The following is a 14,909-nucleotide window of genomic DNA, read 5'->3' as shown; positions in this document are numbered from 1 at the left end:
TACGTTTGAGATTTAAAAAAAACAACAACAAATATTTATCAGAAATCTGCATAGTGAATGTGCGTCACGGAATCGAGTGTTGAAAAAATTGCAGTTCAGTATACTCACAAAGTTAAACCATTTATTATAATACATGTAAGATGAGTATACATGTAGTTCGAAAATGGAAAGAGACAAACATGATTTGATTTTTATGTTAGTGGATCTGTGTTTACTCAGATTCATATGCATGTTCTGCTTTTTTATGTTTGTTACGCTGTATAGTTTGGTGAAATAGCATTGAACTGAGGTTGTCAAGTGCAAGATATTGAAAGGTAAACAAATAACATATATTATTTTAACTCCATTTAATACATCATTAACACAACAAGAACACTCAAGGGTGTTTGTCAATATTTGTTTATGTTTTCCCCTTATGATATTTAATTAAAAAAAATACTGAATTAAATTAATAGCTACTCTTAAAGAGCTTATGATCAAATGGTGTATTTAAGAATCTATAGATTATTGCAAGTTTAATATGCATGTGGATGGATACTAACTAAATATTGTCTTCATTGTAAAAAGACATTAGAGCAGCACTTTATTATATAAAATGCTGTCAAACATGCACTTAAAAACAATTTTAATAATGTTACTTATAATCAAACTTATAATTCTTATGTTTCCCAATTTCATGGTTTATTGCGCTATTTTTTCCAAATTCATGGTTTATCACGCTGATATGTGACCCAGTCATGATGTTTTAATGCTCAAAATGATTGAAAATGTTAAAACTACTGACAACAGCCCAAAACTACTGAGAGATGCCCTCAATACTACTGAGAAGCAATCCGTAGGGTAAACAGGTCTGGTCTTGTTGGCCATAAATCATTCTATGTTTTATCTAGATGAGCCACATTTGAGCAAAGTTTATGAAGCAAGTCAATATTTCAGAAATACAGTTTTGTTTTAATTTTAACCCAAAACACATAGTTTTTACATAGATTTATTAACAAACGCCAGGACCGCCATTTCAGAAAATTGCACAGACTCAGCTATTTTTAACCGCAATGACCAAGGTCCGATGTTTTTTTTCATGGGTTGAGCAGTGTGCTTAAATGGTGTATGATCCAGGCATTTTACTTGTTAGATTCTTCCTTATTTTGAGGTGGTCTTGTTGTTTGAAACACTTACCCTTTCATGTTCTGCTCTGTTCATATGGCATGATGCCAGGGCCTTGGGATTACATTTTTCTTTTTTAAATGCAATACCAAATTCTGTTGACAATAACGCACCTTTAGCAACTTCTTGTTGAATTTGAACATGTATGTGAGGATAGGAATTGGCTATGATGATGGATGAGAAGGAGGAGGAGGAGGACTGTGGTGATGGCAATAATGATGATGATTATGATGGAAGGCAGATTATGCTACAAACCTTGTTGAAGAAGATGATGATGATGATGATTATGATGAAGGTGATGATGATGAAGGTGAAGATGATGATGATGATGAAGGTGATGATGATGGTGATAATGGTGATGATGGTGATGAAGGTGATGATGATGATGATGATGATGATGATGATGATGATGATGATGATGATGATGATGATGATGATGCTCATTACACTTGCTTTAGGTGATGTTGCTGACAATGGACTGGCCCTAGATGATCAAAAGCAAGACAGACAGACAAGAGGCAGCGAAGGTATGAATGCTAGACTAAGTGTTGAAAATGTATTTATAATAAGCAGACTTACATACGATTTTACCTACCTGTTTATATGTGCATACATGCCGTATTGTTGTGTTCGATTCCCAGACTTTGTCGAAAACATTCCAGGATTTTTACTGCTTAGATTGATAATAAGAAGATGCTTAAGTACACCTTTATCGGTTTAATAGTGTATTTTACTGATTAAAATCTGAATAATGTAATGTTTAAATAATATTTGTAATATACCATTTGCCCCAATTTGTTGGTTTATCACGCTATTAAATTTGCAATCCAAAAGTGACGGGGTCTAAAGAAGCAAACAAAAGACTTTAAAAGTGAAGAATGGCAATCAGTAGTAATTTGTTCCCTTTTTTCAATTTTTTGTTTTCAATTTCTAAACAAAATTATTAAAATCCTAATAAAAATAGCATACTTAATTTAAATCATTTTGCTGTTTTTATGGCTTGCAGATACTGTTAATGCAGAGGCGATACCTGTTAGCAATGAAGAGGTTTCAAAAAATGAAGAAGATATACAACATAATAATTTGCAAAAAAGAGGTAGGAAAATAACTTTTTGAATCAGCATTGCAAGAGAGTTACTTTGGTTTTCAAGTGAAACTAATCTTTTTATATATATGCTTAACAATTAAGCATTATATATAACAGGTTAGTTTTTAATTTTTATTGCTAATTTAAAGCATGTATTGACAAAATATGTCCCACTCATTATCATTTCACACCATAACTCGCTTACTCAAATACTAACAAAATTCCTAAACTCATTTTATAAAATATTGTATGAAATTACAACTAGTCGGATCCTATGAAACTGTTGATTTAAATAGAGGCTATTTGTTGGTTTTGATAAATTATCAATTGTAATTTACAGTGAGCATAAGAAAAAAACACACATTTTTAATGGCACTGAAAACAATATATTTAAGAATGGCCTCTAAAACCAACAAAATTTGTTCTTTTTACTTAATGCTTATTTACATCTAACATTATATTTAGTGGGTTAATTGTGCTGGAATCCACCATGACGTCAAAAAAGGATGTCATTTCACAGTAAAACAAAGAGAAATAACGATAATTTTACCTGTTATTTTTCATTGTTTGAAACCATAAATTATCATTTTTAAATTACTTTTTCTATTTTCTATAAAAGCTGAAAAAAGCATAAATAAACAAATGTCTCAAACCACTTGATGTCTGACTATTTTGATTCTGAATTTCTGTCAATAAAATTTCCCTATCCAATATGGCCTGTGCTTTTAAAAACATTTCCCGCAGAGGGTGAAATATATTGTGAATTTGTGTCTTTTTCTAGTTGTTTTAACACCTAAATCGCATTTAGTTACTATCTTCATTGTTGAATTTACGCTCCTGGATCATTTCTTTGATTTAGTACATGCCAGAATTTTCCAAACTTTTAAGTTTCATATATGCTTTTCTCAGTTGATTTTCACGTGCTGCGGGTCATTTGTTGGTTTTGTTAGATTAACAATTTTTATGCCCCCGTATTGAATGATCGGGGGTATATTGTTTTTGGCCTGTCTGTCATTGTATGTGTGTGTCTGTCATCGTATGCGTGTCTGTCATTGTATGTGTGTGTCTTAAAACTTTAACCTTGGTCATAACTTTTGCAATATTGAAGATAGAAACTTGATATTTGGCATGCATGTGTATCTAATGGAACTGCACATTTTGAGTGGTGAAAGGTCAAGATCATCCTTCAAAGTCAAAGGTCAAATACCGTATATGGCTTCAAAGCCCAGTAGGGGGCATTGTGTTTCACAAACACAGCTCTTGCTATTAAAGAAGTGATGCCCCTTGACACTTCCATGACTGCAATAGGATTTGTTACCCCAAGTTAAAATGAATTATTATACCCCCATTACCATTGGTAATGGGGGCTATATAGGAGTCACCTTGTCTGTGGGTTGGACTGTCTGTCCCAAAAATTTTATCTGTTCTTCACCAAACTTGGTCAAAAGTTGTATCTAGATAATGTCTATGTCAAGTTTGAATATGGGTCATGCCAGGTCAAAAACTAGGTCACTACAACATGGACAGTGTGTCATGCGAAAGAATAACGTTGATATCTCCAATGTCAATTTCACACTTTGAGTTCAAAGGTAAAAAATGGCCATAAATGATCTTGTCCGAGCCATAACTATGTCATTCATTGTGAGATTTAAAAATTACTTGGTACATTTGTTCACAATGATTGTATGGTTTCATGCGAAAGAATTACGTCAATATCTCCAAGGTAAAGGTCACACTTTGAGTTCAAAGGTTAAATTAAAAATGACAATAAATGATCTTGTCCGGGCCATAGCTATGTCATTCATTGTGAGATTTTAAAATTACCGGTACTCTGTACATTTGTTCACAATCATTGGACGGTATATCATGCGAAAGAATTACGTCGATATCTCCAAGGTCAAGGTCACACTTGGAGTTCAAAAGTAAAAAATGGCCATAAATGAGCTTGTCCGGTCCATAACTATGTCATTCATTGTGAGATTTTAAAATGACCCTGTACATTAATTTTGTTCACAGTCATTGGCAGCTTGTCATGCGAAAGAATTCAAGACTTCAAAGGTCAAAATGGCCATAAATGATATTGGCATAATAATTGTTAAAAAATAGCTTCTCTTGTTTTGTGAAGACAGCATGCAAAATATTCTGTGTCAATTCAGCATGTGGGGGTATAAGTCATGTCTGTGACAAATCTCTAGTTTAAAGGATAAAAATCATTTCAATTGAGCAACTCTATGAGATTAAAACATACATAGCCTGGTTTTTTCGTTTATTTGAAAGTTTGACAAAATATAGCATAACTTAATATTGAATTAATTACATGAATGTGCTGTTGGAAACTGTAAATAACTATTTATTTATTTGATTTTCTTCAGACCATATTGTGCAGTCTTCAGTTGAAGAAAAACAAGAGACACCAGGTAATTTTATGCGATAAACAAGCCTCATCTTAAATATCAAACACAAGTATCTTCGAAGTATTTCAATTTGTAAAAGTAAACTTTATAAATTGGATAGCTTTTAAACATCTTATTGCAGCAGTGTAGTGTGCAACAGTTAACCCACTTTCTTTTTAGGTACAAAAAGGAACAGTGAGGTATTGTATTCTAAAGGCCCAAGTCCACAAACACTTTAAAAATTTGAACATTCGCTGCAAAAATAATTTATAAGGGACATCTAACTGATCTAAATACATAAAACAATTTAGGAATATATAAATGTAATTTTTGTTTGTACAGTTTTTATAAATGAAATAGTGTGTGAAGGCTCTGGAGTAAATAAATTTAGTATTTTAACCACGTCCTTTATTAGGCCAGCTAGCTCAGTTTGAAAAGCAGGCTGGACTGCTTTATCCAAGAATTTGTGTGGGAAGCGGTCATGAAATCCTTTGCTGTTTTACCCCCAACTCTGATTCAAATATGAGTTGTCAAATTCTGGCATAAGTATGTGAACTTATTACTGGTAAACCATCTGACCCTGAAAAAGTGTGAATTTGTTACTGCCATGAGATGACTGAAATACCACCTCAACAAACATACAAAAAACTATGATCAGTAGACAGGGGAGCCGAAGAATTGGTTGAAGTTCGGGCCAATGTTTCATGACTGAGGCCTGATGATCATAGGCAGAAATAACTTTGAAATATTATGGGGTCTGTATTTTGCCTGTTTCTCGATGCATCAAATGAGCTTGGGATATCAAAATCTCAGTTGTGCCAATGAAAATTTATTGATTGCAACAGGCCTGCCATTATCATGATGATAGTTACTGTGCAGATAATATCTGAGCCTCACCTAGCTCCAAATCAGCTTTGGCAATGGGCAGCCTGGTCGGAGCTTACCCTGTCCACTTATAAGATCTCTAAAATGTGCGTGACTTTTTAGCTGCTAGGTTAGCTCTTGAGTCTTGACCAGACTGCATGACTGAGCAGGCTAGTCTGAAGCTATGCTTGCCGCACATGCCATAAGACCCATTTTGGCATTACGCAGTTCATCTGTCTGTGAAATGGCAATTTAAAATCTGAAAAGAAAGGTGCAAAGCAAATCATGTTGGTCCTCTTTTCTTAGATTTTGGCATGTATTGAAGTTTGTTATTAAATGCTTTTTATTGACAAATGTAAACATCGGATCTAAAAAGCTTCAGTAAAAAACAAGAAGAAAATTAAAGAAGAAAAAAAAGTAACTCTCATCTGGGCTCAAACCACAGACTCCTGGAATAAAAGTCTTAACGCTCAATAGACCACTCCGCCATCCATACTCATACAATCAGAGATGTATTTTATACTTTATATAATCAATCCTTTTAGTGTCACAAAATATAATGACAACATTACAGAACTCTCCTAATTATTCAATCGTTTTGCCTTGCCTTGCAACGCTGTATAATTTTCAGGTTTTTAAATAGTAAAAAGATGCATATAATGGATATTTTAGAGCATGCTTAATGTTCAGTATTTCTGTTTCCTCACAAATATCATTTCTACAACGGAAATTTGCGAGTCTGAAACATTTTTTTTTTATTTTAACAATTTACCAAATGTGGAAAGGCCCCTTTAAAATACAAACAAAAACCTCAATCACTGTTTTCTGTAATTTTGCTAAGTTTTTAGATAACTGTTGCATCCTTTTACTTATGAAAAGTGTTACACACACATAATAATTTTAACCAATTAGCTTGATAACTATCTGTATACATAGAGGATATTTGTTGGATTCGGTGGATTATCGATTTTAATTCACGAGTGATCATAGTAAATGACATTTTCACGAGTGGCACAGCCACGAGTGAAAATATAAATTTTCTATGATCACGAGTGAATTAAAATCGATATTACACCGAATCCATTAAATTTTCTTTTTATTTTATGCTTTTTTTCCACAGTTTATATGCATTGTTAAAGAGTTTAACTGAAGAATTTCGCTAGGATAATGACGTCATTTCGTAAAAAAATGACGTCATTTCACAGTAAACAGTGAAAATTATCGATAATTCTCACTGATAATTTTCACTGTTTGAAACAGTGAAATTATCAGTTTTATTTCACTGATATTTCTCTATAAACCACCGGAAAGCATAAAATAAAAAACAATAATTTATTTCATTATTATTATTTATCTATGTTTTGGGTTATTTTGTCCTTCTGAGTTAATCAATTTCTAAATAATAGGATAAATGCTATTACTGATTCATTAAAATTGTTCAGGGCCCAGGGCTTTCAAAGTAACCAAGTATGTCTACACACTTGTATACGTTTAAACTTTTACTTGTTTTTATGGGAAATTAATCAATAAGCAGCAATCAAATAAAAAAAAGATAAATCAAATAAAGATGACTGCAGTCAAAAAATTAAAATAAACACAAACATACAAAAAAACACAAATGTGTGTTAAAATTAATCAATAAATTTATAGCATCAGCCCAATCAAAAACATATGGTATCAAAAAGAGGTTCTTGATTGGGATGACAATCTTGATGTGTTAGACAAATTCATCAGACTTGTCGCTTATAAAATATTCTAAGCTCAAAGTATTGTTCCTTAACTTAAAACTCGTTTCTTACAATTGAATTTAACATTTTAAAATTGCAGACGAGATTTTACCGGATTGCCCCAGAAGTCCACCAGCAACTTACCCGAGTCATATTGTCTTTGATGAACAATTTGATATTAAAATCATAGAAGACTCTGATACCCCTGAAGTTATCATAAAGACATAATAATGAAAAAAGCTACAAGGATTATTTTAATGTGATGAAATATTTCCAGGAATAAATGTTTTCATAAAATTTGTCAAAAGTTATTAGTGTTATGTTTTTAAATATCCTTTATTTTGAGAAAATAAGAAAACTTCACATTGTCAAAAAGTTCTATAATAAGATAGGGTTTGATTTTAACACCATTAATATGTATCATTTAACACCTAATGGAAAAGAAGCATTAAGAATTTTTTCTGTTTCATCTGTAGGTATGAACATCGTCCCAAAGGTTGTATTTTGAACATATTTACTACTTGGTGGATCACATTTAAAATTTCCCAATTGAATAGCCTTAATGTGATGACCCTGGCTAAGAAAGGAATTTGGGCTGCAACAGTTGTTGGCAGAATTATGGCCCTTTCTATGGTTATTACAATTTATATTCAGTTTATATTGATGATATTTGTTAATTTTTGTAGATTATTAATTTATTTCAAGACTGATCAGAGGAATTAATATTTAATGTTTTTTTTACACAGGTGGTGCAGATGCAACAATTTCCTTTGGTCACTTGTGAATACAAAAATAGATTTAAAAAACAAATGTTCTTGCTATTTAATTTTTTTCCATGGTCTTTTTTCCTTTTTTTTTGAAAAGTCTTTACAGGAAAAATTGTCATTTTGCAAGAATATTATCATGGTGTCAAATTAATGATGCCATTTAACAGTGAGAAGATTAATTTACACTGTTATTTTTATCCCCCACTGTAGGGGGATATTAAAATATAGTATTGACATTGTCCATCATTCAGTCTGTCAATTTTTTTTCCAAAACCTTTTCAGAGCTATATCTCAGAAACTAATGATTTAAAAATGAAACTTATATAAACCTTATTGCCTTTTGTTGTTTTTGTATGCAAAAAAATAATTCAGGGTTTTATCTCAGAAACTGTATAAGGTTAAAAGATGAAACTTCACGGGTGGATATATATCAAAGAGCAGAAGTCAGCAGCCATGCACAAGAAGCATAACACTACACGTTCTTATATAATAGTTTTTACTCTTTTTTTTTCAGTTTATGCCCCTGGATTGAATATAGTTATTTCCCAGAAAATTATTTGGTGGGGGATATCAATTCAACAATTTTGTTTAATAGCTGTTTCAAAAGTATAGTAACCAGCTTTTAATCATGTGCCCGATAACCTGCAGGAAATCGTAACATAAAATCACTTTCACCTGAAGAATTCTTTTTTTATTTAGTTGAAAGTTAATTTGACACTTTGATCTATCATCTCCCACGTATCACTTTACTGGAGAGAAGTCTGGATAAAAAGATGGGCAAAAGACACTTTAAATGTCTTTTGCTTATCCAAACTTTGAGATTAGAAACAATAGGGCAACGCTTCTTGCGTATTGTCAAATAAAGATTTTTTTCTAAGTGTCTTTAACTTGACTACCAAAATATTTGTTCTATTTACTTCAATAGTTTTTCTACAGGTTTGTCATGAAGATTAATCTGTCAGTTTTTTTTCCTAAGTCTTAAAATTGATCTCAGAAAAAGATCTCATATTGAAATCTTGTTTAGAAGTTGTTGTTTTTTAATTATGCCCATTGAAAAAAGTAGCCTGTACACCAAAACAGTTTAAGCCTATTGTCTTTTCAAACTGAGCACAATATGAAACTGTAAGATTTGTCTCATTATAAGAAGTAACAACATCAGTATTTTATGGTAGTAATCACTTGTGATAATCAACAGAAATCCTCTCAGGAAAATCATGCAATCATCCTTCAAGATTGTGTTTTAATACGCCTGTCACTTGAAGTGACTAATTGTGCGAAAACCCTTTGTACACAGATAGGTGGCCAGCTTTCCGCTCTCTAAAAGTCTAAGTTTGCTCTCTAAGATGTACAGTTTTCATCTAATCTTCACCAAAGTTTCTTGAAATCATCATGTTGGTTTAGATTAAATGCAGGACAAGTTTGATAACCAGCCAATTCACACCAAGGCAATTAAAAGTTATTGCCCTTTATTTATACAAAAACTGAAAACCACAGTTTCTGCTTTTTTATTCAAACAGTTTTAATTGAACCTTTGCCAAACATTTTGGATTTTTTTTTTCATGAAATGAATGTCGACTTTGGTGGCCGGCCAAATAATGCCAGACACAAGTTATTGCCATTTGTTTATTGATATTTTTTCAAAATGTGCCACTTGAGCTCAGTTCATTTAATTTTCACAGAATCTTAACTACACTATTGGGACATGAGGTCCATTTATAAGACAGTAGTACATATCTGTCCATGACCTTGTTCAAAATTAAGTTCAGTTTATTGAGACTTCTCGCTTATAAAGATGTCACATAATCACTGTTTGATATATGTACATACACAATGCCGTACATCCGTCCCAGTTTCTGATATTAAAAATTATTATACCACTTAAAAAGAAATCATCACATACGTTCAACATTTAGATATGAGCCGCGCTCTGTGAAAAGGGGGTTTAATGCATGTGTGCAAAGTGTCAGCCTGTGCAGTTCACACGGGCTAATCAGGGACGACACTTTCCGCCTTAACTGGATTTTTGCAAAGAAGAGGCTTTCTTGTCAGGAAAAATATCATAGAAGCGCAAAGTGTTGCCCCTGATAAGCATGTGCAGACTGCACAGGCTAATCATTTTCACAGAGCACAGCCTTTATGTATTTCAATTTGCGTTTAATCACATGTCCTAAGCTCAAAGGTGACAGCAGGTGATAACTGATTAAAGTTTTGGAATATTTTCTTGTCAGTACCAATGACAAGGTACCGTTATACACTAAACTCGTGCATCCCTTTAAAGTCACACACCTTATTTGGCATAGTAAATTTAAGTATAAATAAGCAACATATTTTATATATGCTAATTAGAATATATCTGGTGGTTACAAGGTAGAAATCTGTCTTTTTTGCACTTTAAAACTTAAAAATTATTGCATTTGTTGAAATGGACGTGTACGCCTAGAAATCCTACTTTCGGTTATAATGGCGGTACCGTTTGAAAAATAATAAATTACTAGTTAACTAGGCTAAAGATTTAATTTTATCTATGGCAATTAAAATATATCTGATGGTTACAAGGTAGAAATCCGTCTTTTTTGCGCTTTAAAACATAAAAATAAGCGCGTTTGTCATATTGAATGAATGTATACGTCTAGAAATCCTACTTTCTGTTTTAAAAGTGGTACCATTTAAAAAATAATAAATAACTTGCTAACTAGGCTATCGATTTAATGTTATCTATGCCAATTAGAATAAATCTGGTGGTTACAAGGTAGAAATCCGTCTTTTTGCGCTTTAAAACTTTTAAATAATCACGTTTGTCGAAATGAATGGACGTATACGTCTAGAAACCCTACTTTTAAAAGCGGTAACGTCTGAAAAATTATAAATTACTTGCTAACTAGGCTATAGATTTAATGACAATTTTGCACACTTTTAAATTGCATCTATATGTATTGATTAACATGTATTTCATTACAAAGTCAGAGGCAAGGTGTGTGGCTTTAAGGATTTCAGTCAGTTACTCTTCATGCTCTAGGGTAATGATGATACACCAGGGTATCCACTATCCTTTTACTCCAGTAATCTTAATTCATGTTGTGGATTTATTTCCAGATTTAAACCAGGACCTGTCAGAATTATTTGGGCGTGAAGACACATGGGTGTAAAATTTGAATACACAGGTAAAATATCAGCTTTTATCATACCACTGCATTGATATGTGCCTGATATAACGTTGCCTGATATATTTTTTTATATCATGGTCAACAGGAAGTTCTTATATCAGTCATGTATGGAGGATGGTCATATTACTCGGAATCAACTATAAAGTAATATTTTTTAGTGAAATCGAATCAGATTCAACAAAACAAACAATTTGATACAAATAGGCAATATATTTTAAACACAAAATGCAAAACAAACAGCAAAGTTGTTTTTACAAATATTAAGCGCGCGTGCTCATGACGTCATTATTAACACGTCAAACGACAAAAGTCATATTTCCCGCTAAAACAGAAGACTTTGAGCGATTTTTTCATTATTTCTTTGAAATTGGGGACGTAGAAGTATGATAAACAGAAAAACAGGTTACTGCCAGATCTTTTTGTAACATATCAGGCTCAGCACGAAAAAAAAATAATGGCGCGGCAAGCCTCGCCGTAATAATATTCTAAGTCTTGCCTGATATATTACAAAAAGATCAGGCATTAATCTGTTATTCTCTATATATTACTTATAACATACATGTACCAGTATGAAAGCTTTTTTTCCTATTTTGTAAGCGTGTTTTGGCTCTTTCAAATATGAAGAAATAAGGATGTTTTCAGGTAGTAAATTGTGAAAATGACCAAAATTGTATGTGTCACTGTCCAGACAATTTTTTTAGAGCATATATTATCGTGTATGAAATTCTTTGATAGTTTTTAAACATATATATACCAATTAAAGAAATGTTTCCAATATTCTATTTTCAAGGATTGTGCTAACAAGATTTGAAGACAGATTTTGATTGGCCAGTCAGCCTATCCAGGAATTCATCTGAGACTCCATACTTAGTTAAAATCAACGTTTATTTCTGATTGCATAAACTCTGGAACTGTGAGAAGGACTTCACTGTGATTCACTTGCGATTTTCAGCCCTATTTATATTAAATTTACTAACTAAATAACCCATTTCCCCTCAGGAGAAAAGTGAAAATTGCTATTTGCTACAAGCATAAAACCTGAACAGCCTGCAGGTCACTCGCTGGCTGTTCAGGTTTTATGCTGTTTGCTGATCATCCGTGTCTTAGGGTTGGAGATGAATTTTTTTAAACTTAAATCGTTTTATATGGTCTTTAATTTAATTTAATCAATTAATTGACTTCAAACAGGTCGAAATGCGTATCTAAGTTGTCGAGGGTTAAACAAAAAATAAAAAAAATTTACAAAGCCAATTTTGCTGTCAATGGGATGAATCAAATAGATGTACATGACTGTTACACATTATGTAATAAATATTAATCACAATTTCAGAATAAAATAGTTTATTTATGGATTGCTGCCTTTTTCATACATATCACAGGGGACATTCCAAAAAACTGAAGTTTGGATTTTAATATAATAACATGTTGATCTTAAAATAATGGTCTGTTGAATATGATGAGTAAGTTTGACAAAGTGTGAGCCATTGGATGTAAAAAAAATCATAACTAACTTTAATTTTAACTGTGCACACTAAATTCCAAATTTGGGTTCATCAGTTACTGATTTTTTTAAGCATATGACTTGATATCACTGAATAAATTTCCTAATATTGGTGCAAATATTCATGTTGTAACAAGATAATACATACAGGCCGAACTGCTTTAAAATTGTACAAGCCTACCGGTAAGTGTTAACATGTATACATAACACTACGTCAGAAATACAAAATTCTTTCGCCAAAAAAGTAAAGCCTTTATTCTTGCCGGGAGGCACTTTCCTAATCTTAAAATTGTTTACAAATACAGCCCTTGTTATTTGAAAGGTGAAGTTAAAGTTCTATGTTAAGCTTTTGATGGAACAACATCACAATCTCGCTTGCACAAGTGTTCAAGTAGGGCTTTGCAGTGCAAATATCCTTAAATATAAGGGCTGGCCAACTCTGTCATTTGTCATGCAAGGTCTTTGATGTTTCGCTCTCCAGATTATGATGTCAGGTAGAAATGCAGCATAAGAGCAGTGGTGAAGTGATGCAAATGTTTTGAAGGTGACCCAGTTAATATACGTTCAAAAGGCAAGTGTATAATTGTTATGGCTCAGACAGGGTTAAAAGATATAGCTGTACTGTTTAAGGCAAAACAAAAATGAGGGAATGTGCTGACTCAATGGATGAGTCATGGCTGGTGGTCTATTGGCAATTTATTGCCCAATAACCTTAAGGTGAATTTAAAAGGGACATTGTATGCACTTCTGTCAATTTCAAAATGACTCCTGTTCGTTTAAAATTGAAAAAAGACTGTCTGAACAATTTAAATATGACCAAAATGAAAAATATTGTTTAAAGAAGATGCTACAAGTTAAGTTGCGCTTGTATTTATAATACATACAGAATATTTGTTCATGTCAGTGTAAGATCGTTTGTTATTTCACGAGTGATCATAGAAAAGATAAAAGTTCTGAAGGTTCCTCAATATTAAGTCAGAAATACGGCTTCTAGAATGGTTATGAGTTTTTTCTTAGATTTATAAGAGAAAGTTTTTGACTTGCATGATCCATATTTTAACTCGGCCTAACACTCAAGTTTAATCAATATTGGATAAAAATTGTGGTCTCTATACTGGTTACAATATAATAGTAGACGACCAACACCCAACAAAAGGGGATCACTAAAGCTCCCCATGAGCCTCAAGATTTTAGGTGAGCTAAAAACAAATCACAAACCATTTGTTATCAAATTTACACTGTTTTATGCAGATTGACTTTTTTTCACAGAAATAAGGTGGCCGGCTACAAGGATGAAATAAAAATAGAAAACACTAGTTGCATCTTAGATCTACTATGTTTCTTATTTTAAGGTCGAATACAGTGTGTAAATGTTGACAGCAGGAAACATTTGCTGCATCCAGCAAAAAAAGGTTTAATACAGTATGAAGCCACTGTCAGAGCTGCTGACCAGCCTGTGCATTTGAACAGTCTGGCCAGGTCAGCTACCCTGTCAGCTATTGTCACACACGGTTTTGTGGTCTCATCTGTGGACATAATGACCACCCATCAGAGTATACTGATGCTACATGTATATATGAGTCATGTTCTGAGAAAACTGGGCATAATGCATGTGCGTAAACTTTCCTCTATTATGGTATTTTTAGTTTCAAGGAAGGCCCTCCTTACTGAAAATCAACTTTAGGCGGAAATTGTCCCCGATTAGCCTGTGCGGACTGCACAGGCTAATCTGGGACGACACTTTACGCACATGCATAATGCCCAGTTTTCTCAGAACAAGACTCGTATGGAGTTGCAATGTAGGGATATGTCCAAAGGCACATCTTCACACTACTTGGCTCATAATAAGCCTTTAGCTGTAGATACCATCAAAATGAACAAAAATACAATACAACAACTATACAAATGGTTTAAACCAAATTAGCTGAGCACAATCAAGTGAATTGTGTCTGTTTTACAAATACAAGTTACATGGGGTCTTTTACAGTGTGTAGTGTCTAAAAGACTAGAGAATCCAATTAACTATTATTTTCATGCATCTGGAATGTCACAATGCAAGGGAAACAACTTATCTATAGTTGTAAGCCAAAGTCTTCAGAATGACAATTTTACGTCCCCTAATGCTGCTAATGTAGTTTTGAAGCTAAACACAAGGGTTTATATGACTCTTAAGACGGGTACTGGCCCAGTTTAAGGTTAAACCAAAGGTTTAATATATAATACATTAAGTTAAACAAAAACC

At 32.8% G+C, this 14,909-nt stretch overlaps 1 protein-coding gene across 6 annotated transcripts in view; it reads left to right on the top strand.

The window, feature by feature from the left end:
- The window catches only part of LOC127882401 (serine-aspartate repeat-containing protein F-like), a 50,827-nt gene extending 38,309 nt beyond the window's left edge, over positions 1 to 12,518 (top strand). For 5 of the 6 annotated variants that reach the window (XM_052431047.1, XM_052431039.1, XM_052431052.1 and 2 more), the window contains 4 exons: positions 1,623 to 1,691; positions 2,171 to 2,260; positions 4,624 to 4,668; positions 7,336 to 7,546. In XM_052431047.1, the coding sequence (XP_052287007.1) occupies positions 1,623 to 1,691; positions 2,171 to 2,260; positions 4,624 to 4,668; positions 7,336 to 7,463 (332 nt within the window). In that variant the 3' untranslated portion in view covers positions 7,464 to 7,546. Of the gene's footprint in view, positions 1 to 1,622; positions 1,692 to 2,170; positions 2,261 to 4,623; positions 4,669 to 7,335; positions 7,547 to 11,095; positions 11,164 to 11,956 lie in introns of those variants that run through there. The other variant, XM_052431028.1, reaches the window with a different exon arrangement.
- The last annotated feature ends 2,391 nt before the right edge of the window (positions 12,519 to 14,909 follow it).

The sequence above is a fragment of the Dreissena polymorpha genome, chromosome 1 (assembly GCF_020536995.1).
Source record: "Dreissena polymorpha isolate Duluth1 chromosome 1, UMN_Dpol_1.0, whole genome shotgun sequence".
NCBI lineage: Eukaryota > Metazoa > Mollusca > Bivalvia > Myida > Dreissenidae > Dreissena > Dreissena polymorpha.
The sequence above is the reverse complement of the archived record's forward strand: the minus strand, read 5'-3'. Positions and strand labels throughout refer to the sequence as shown.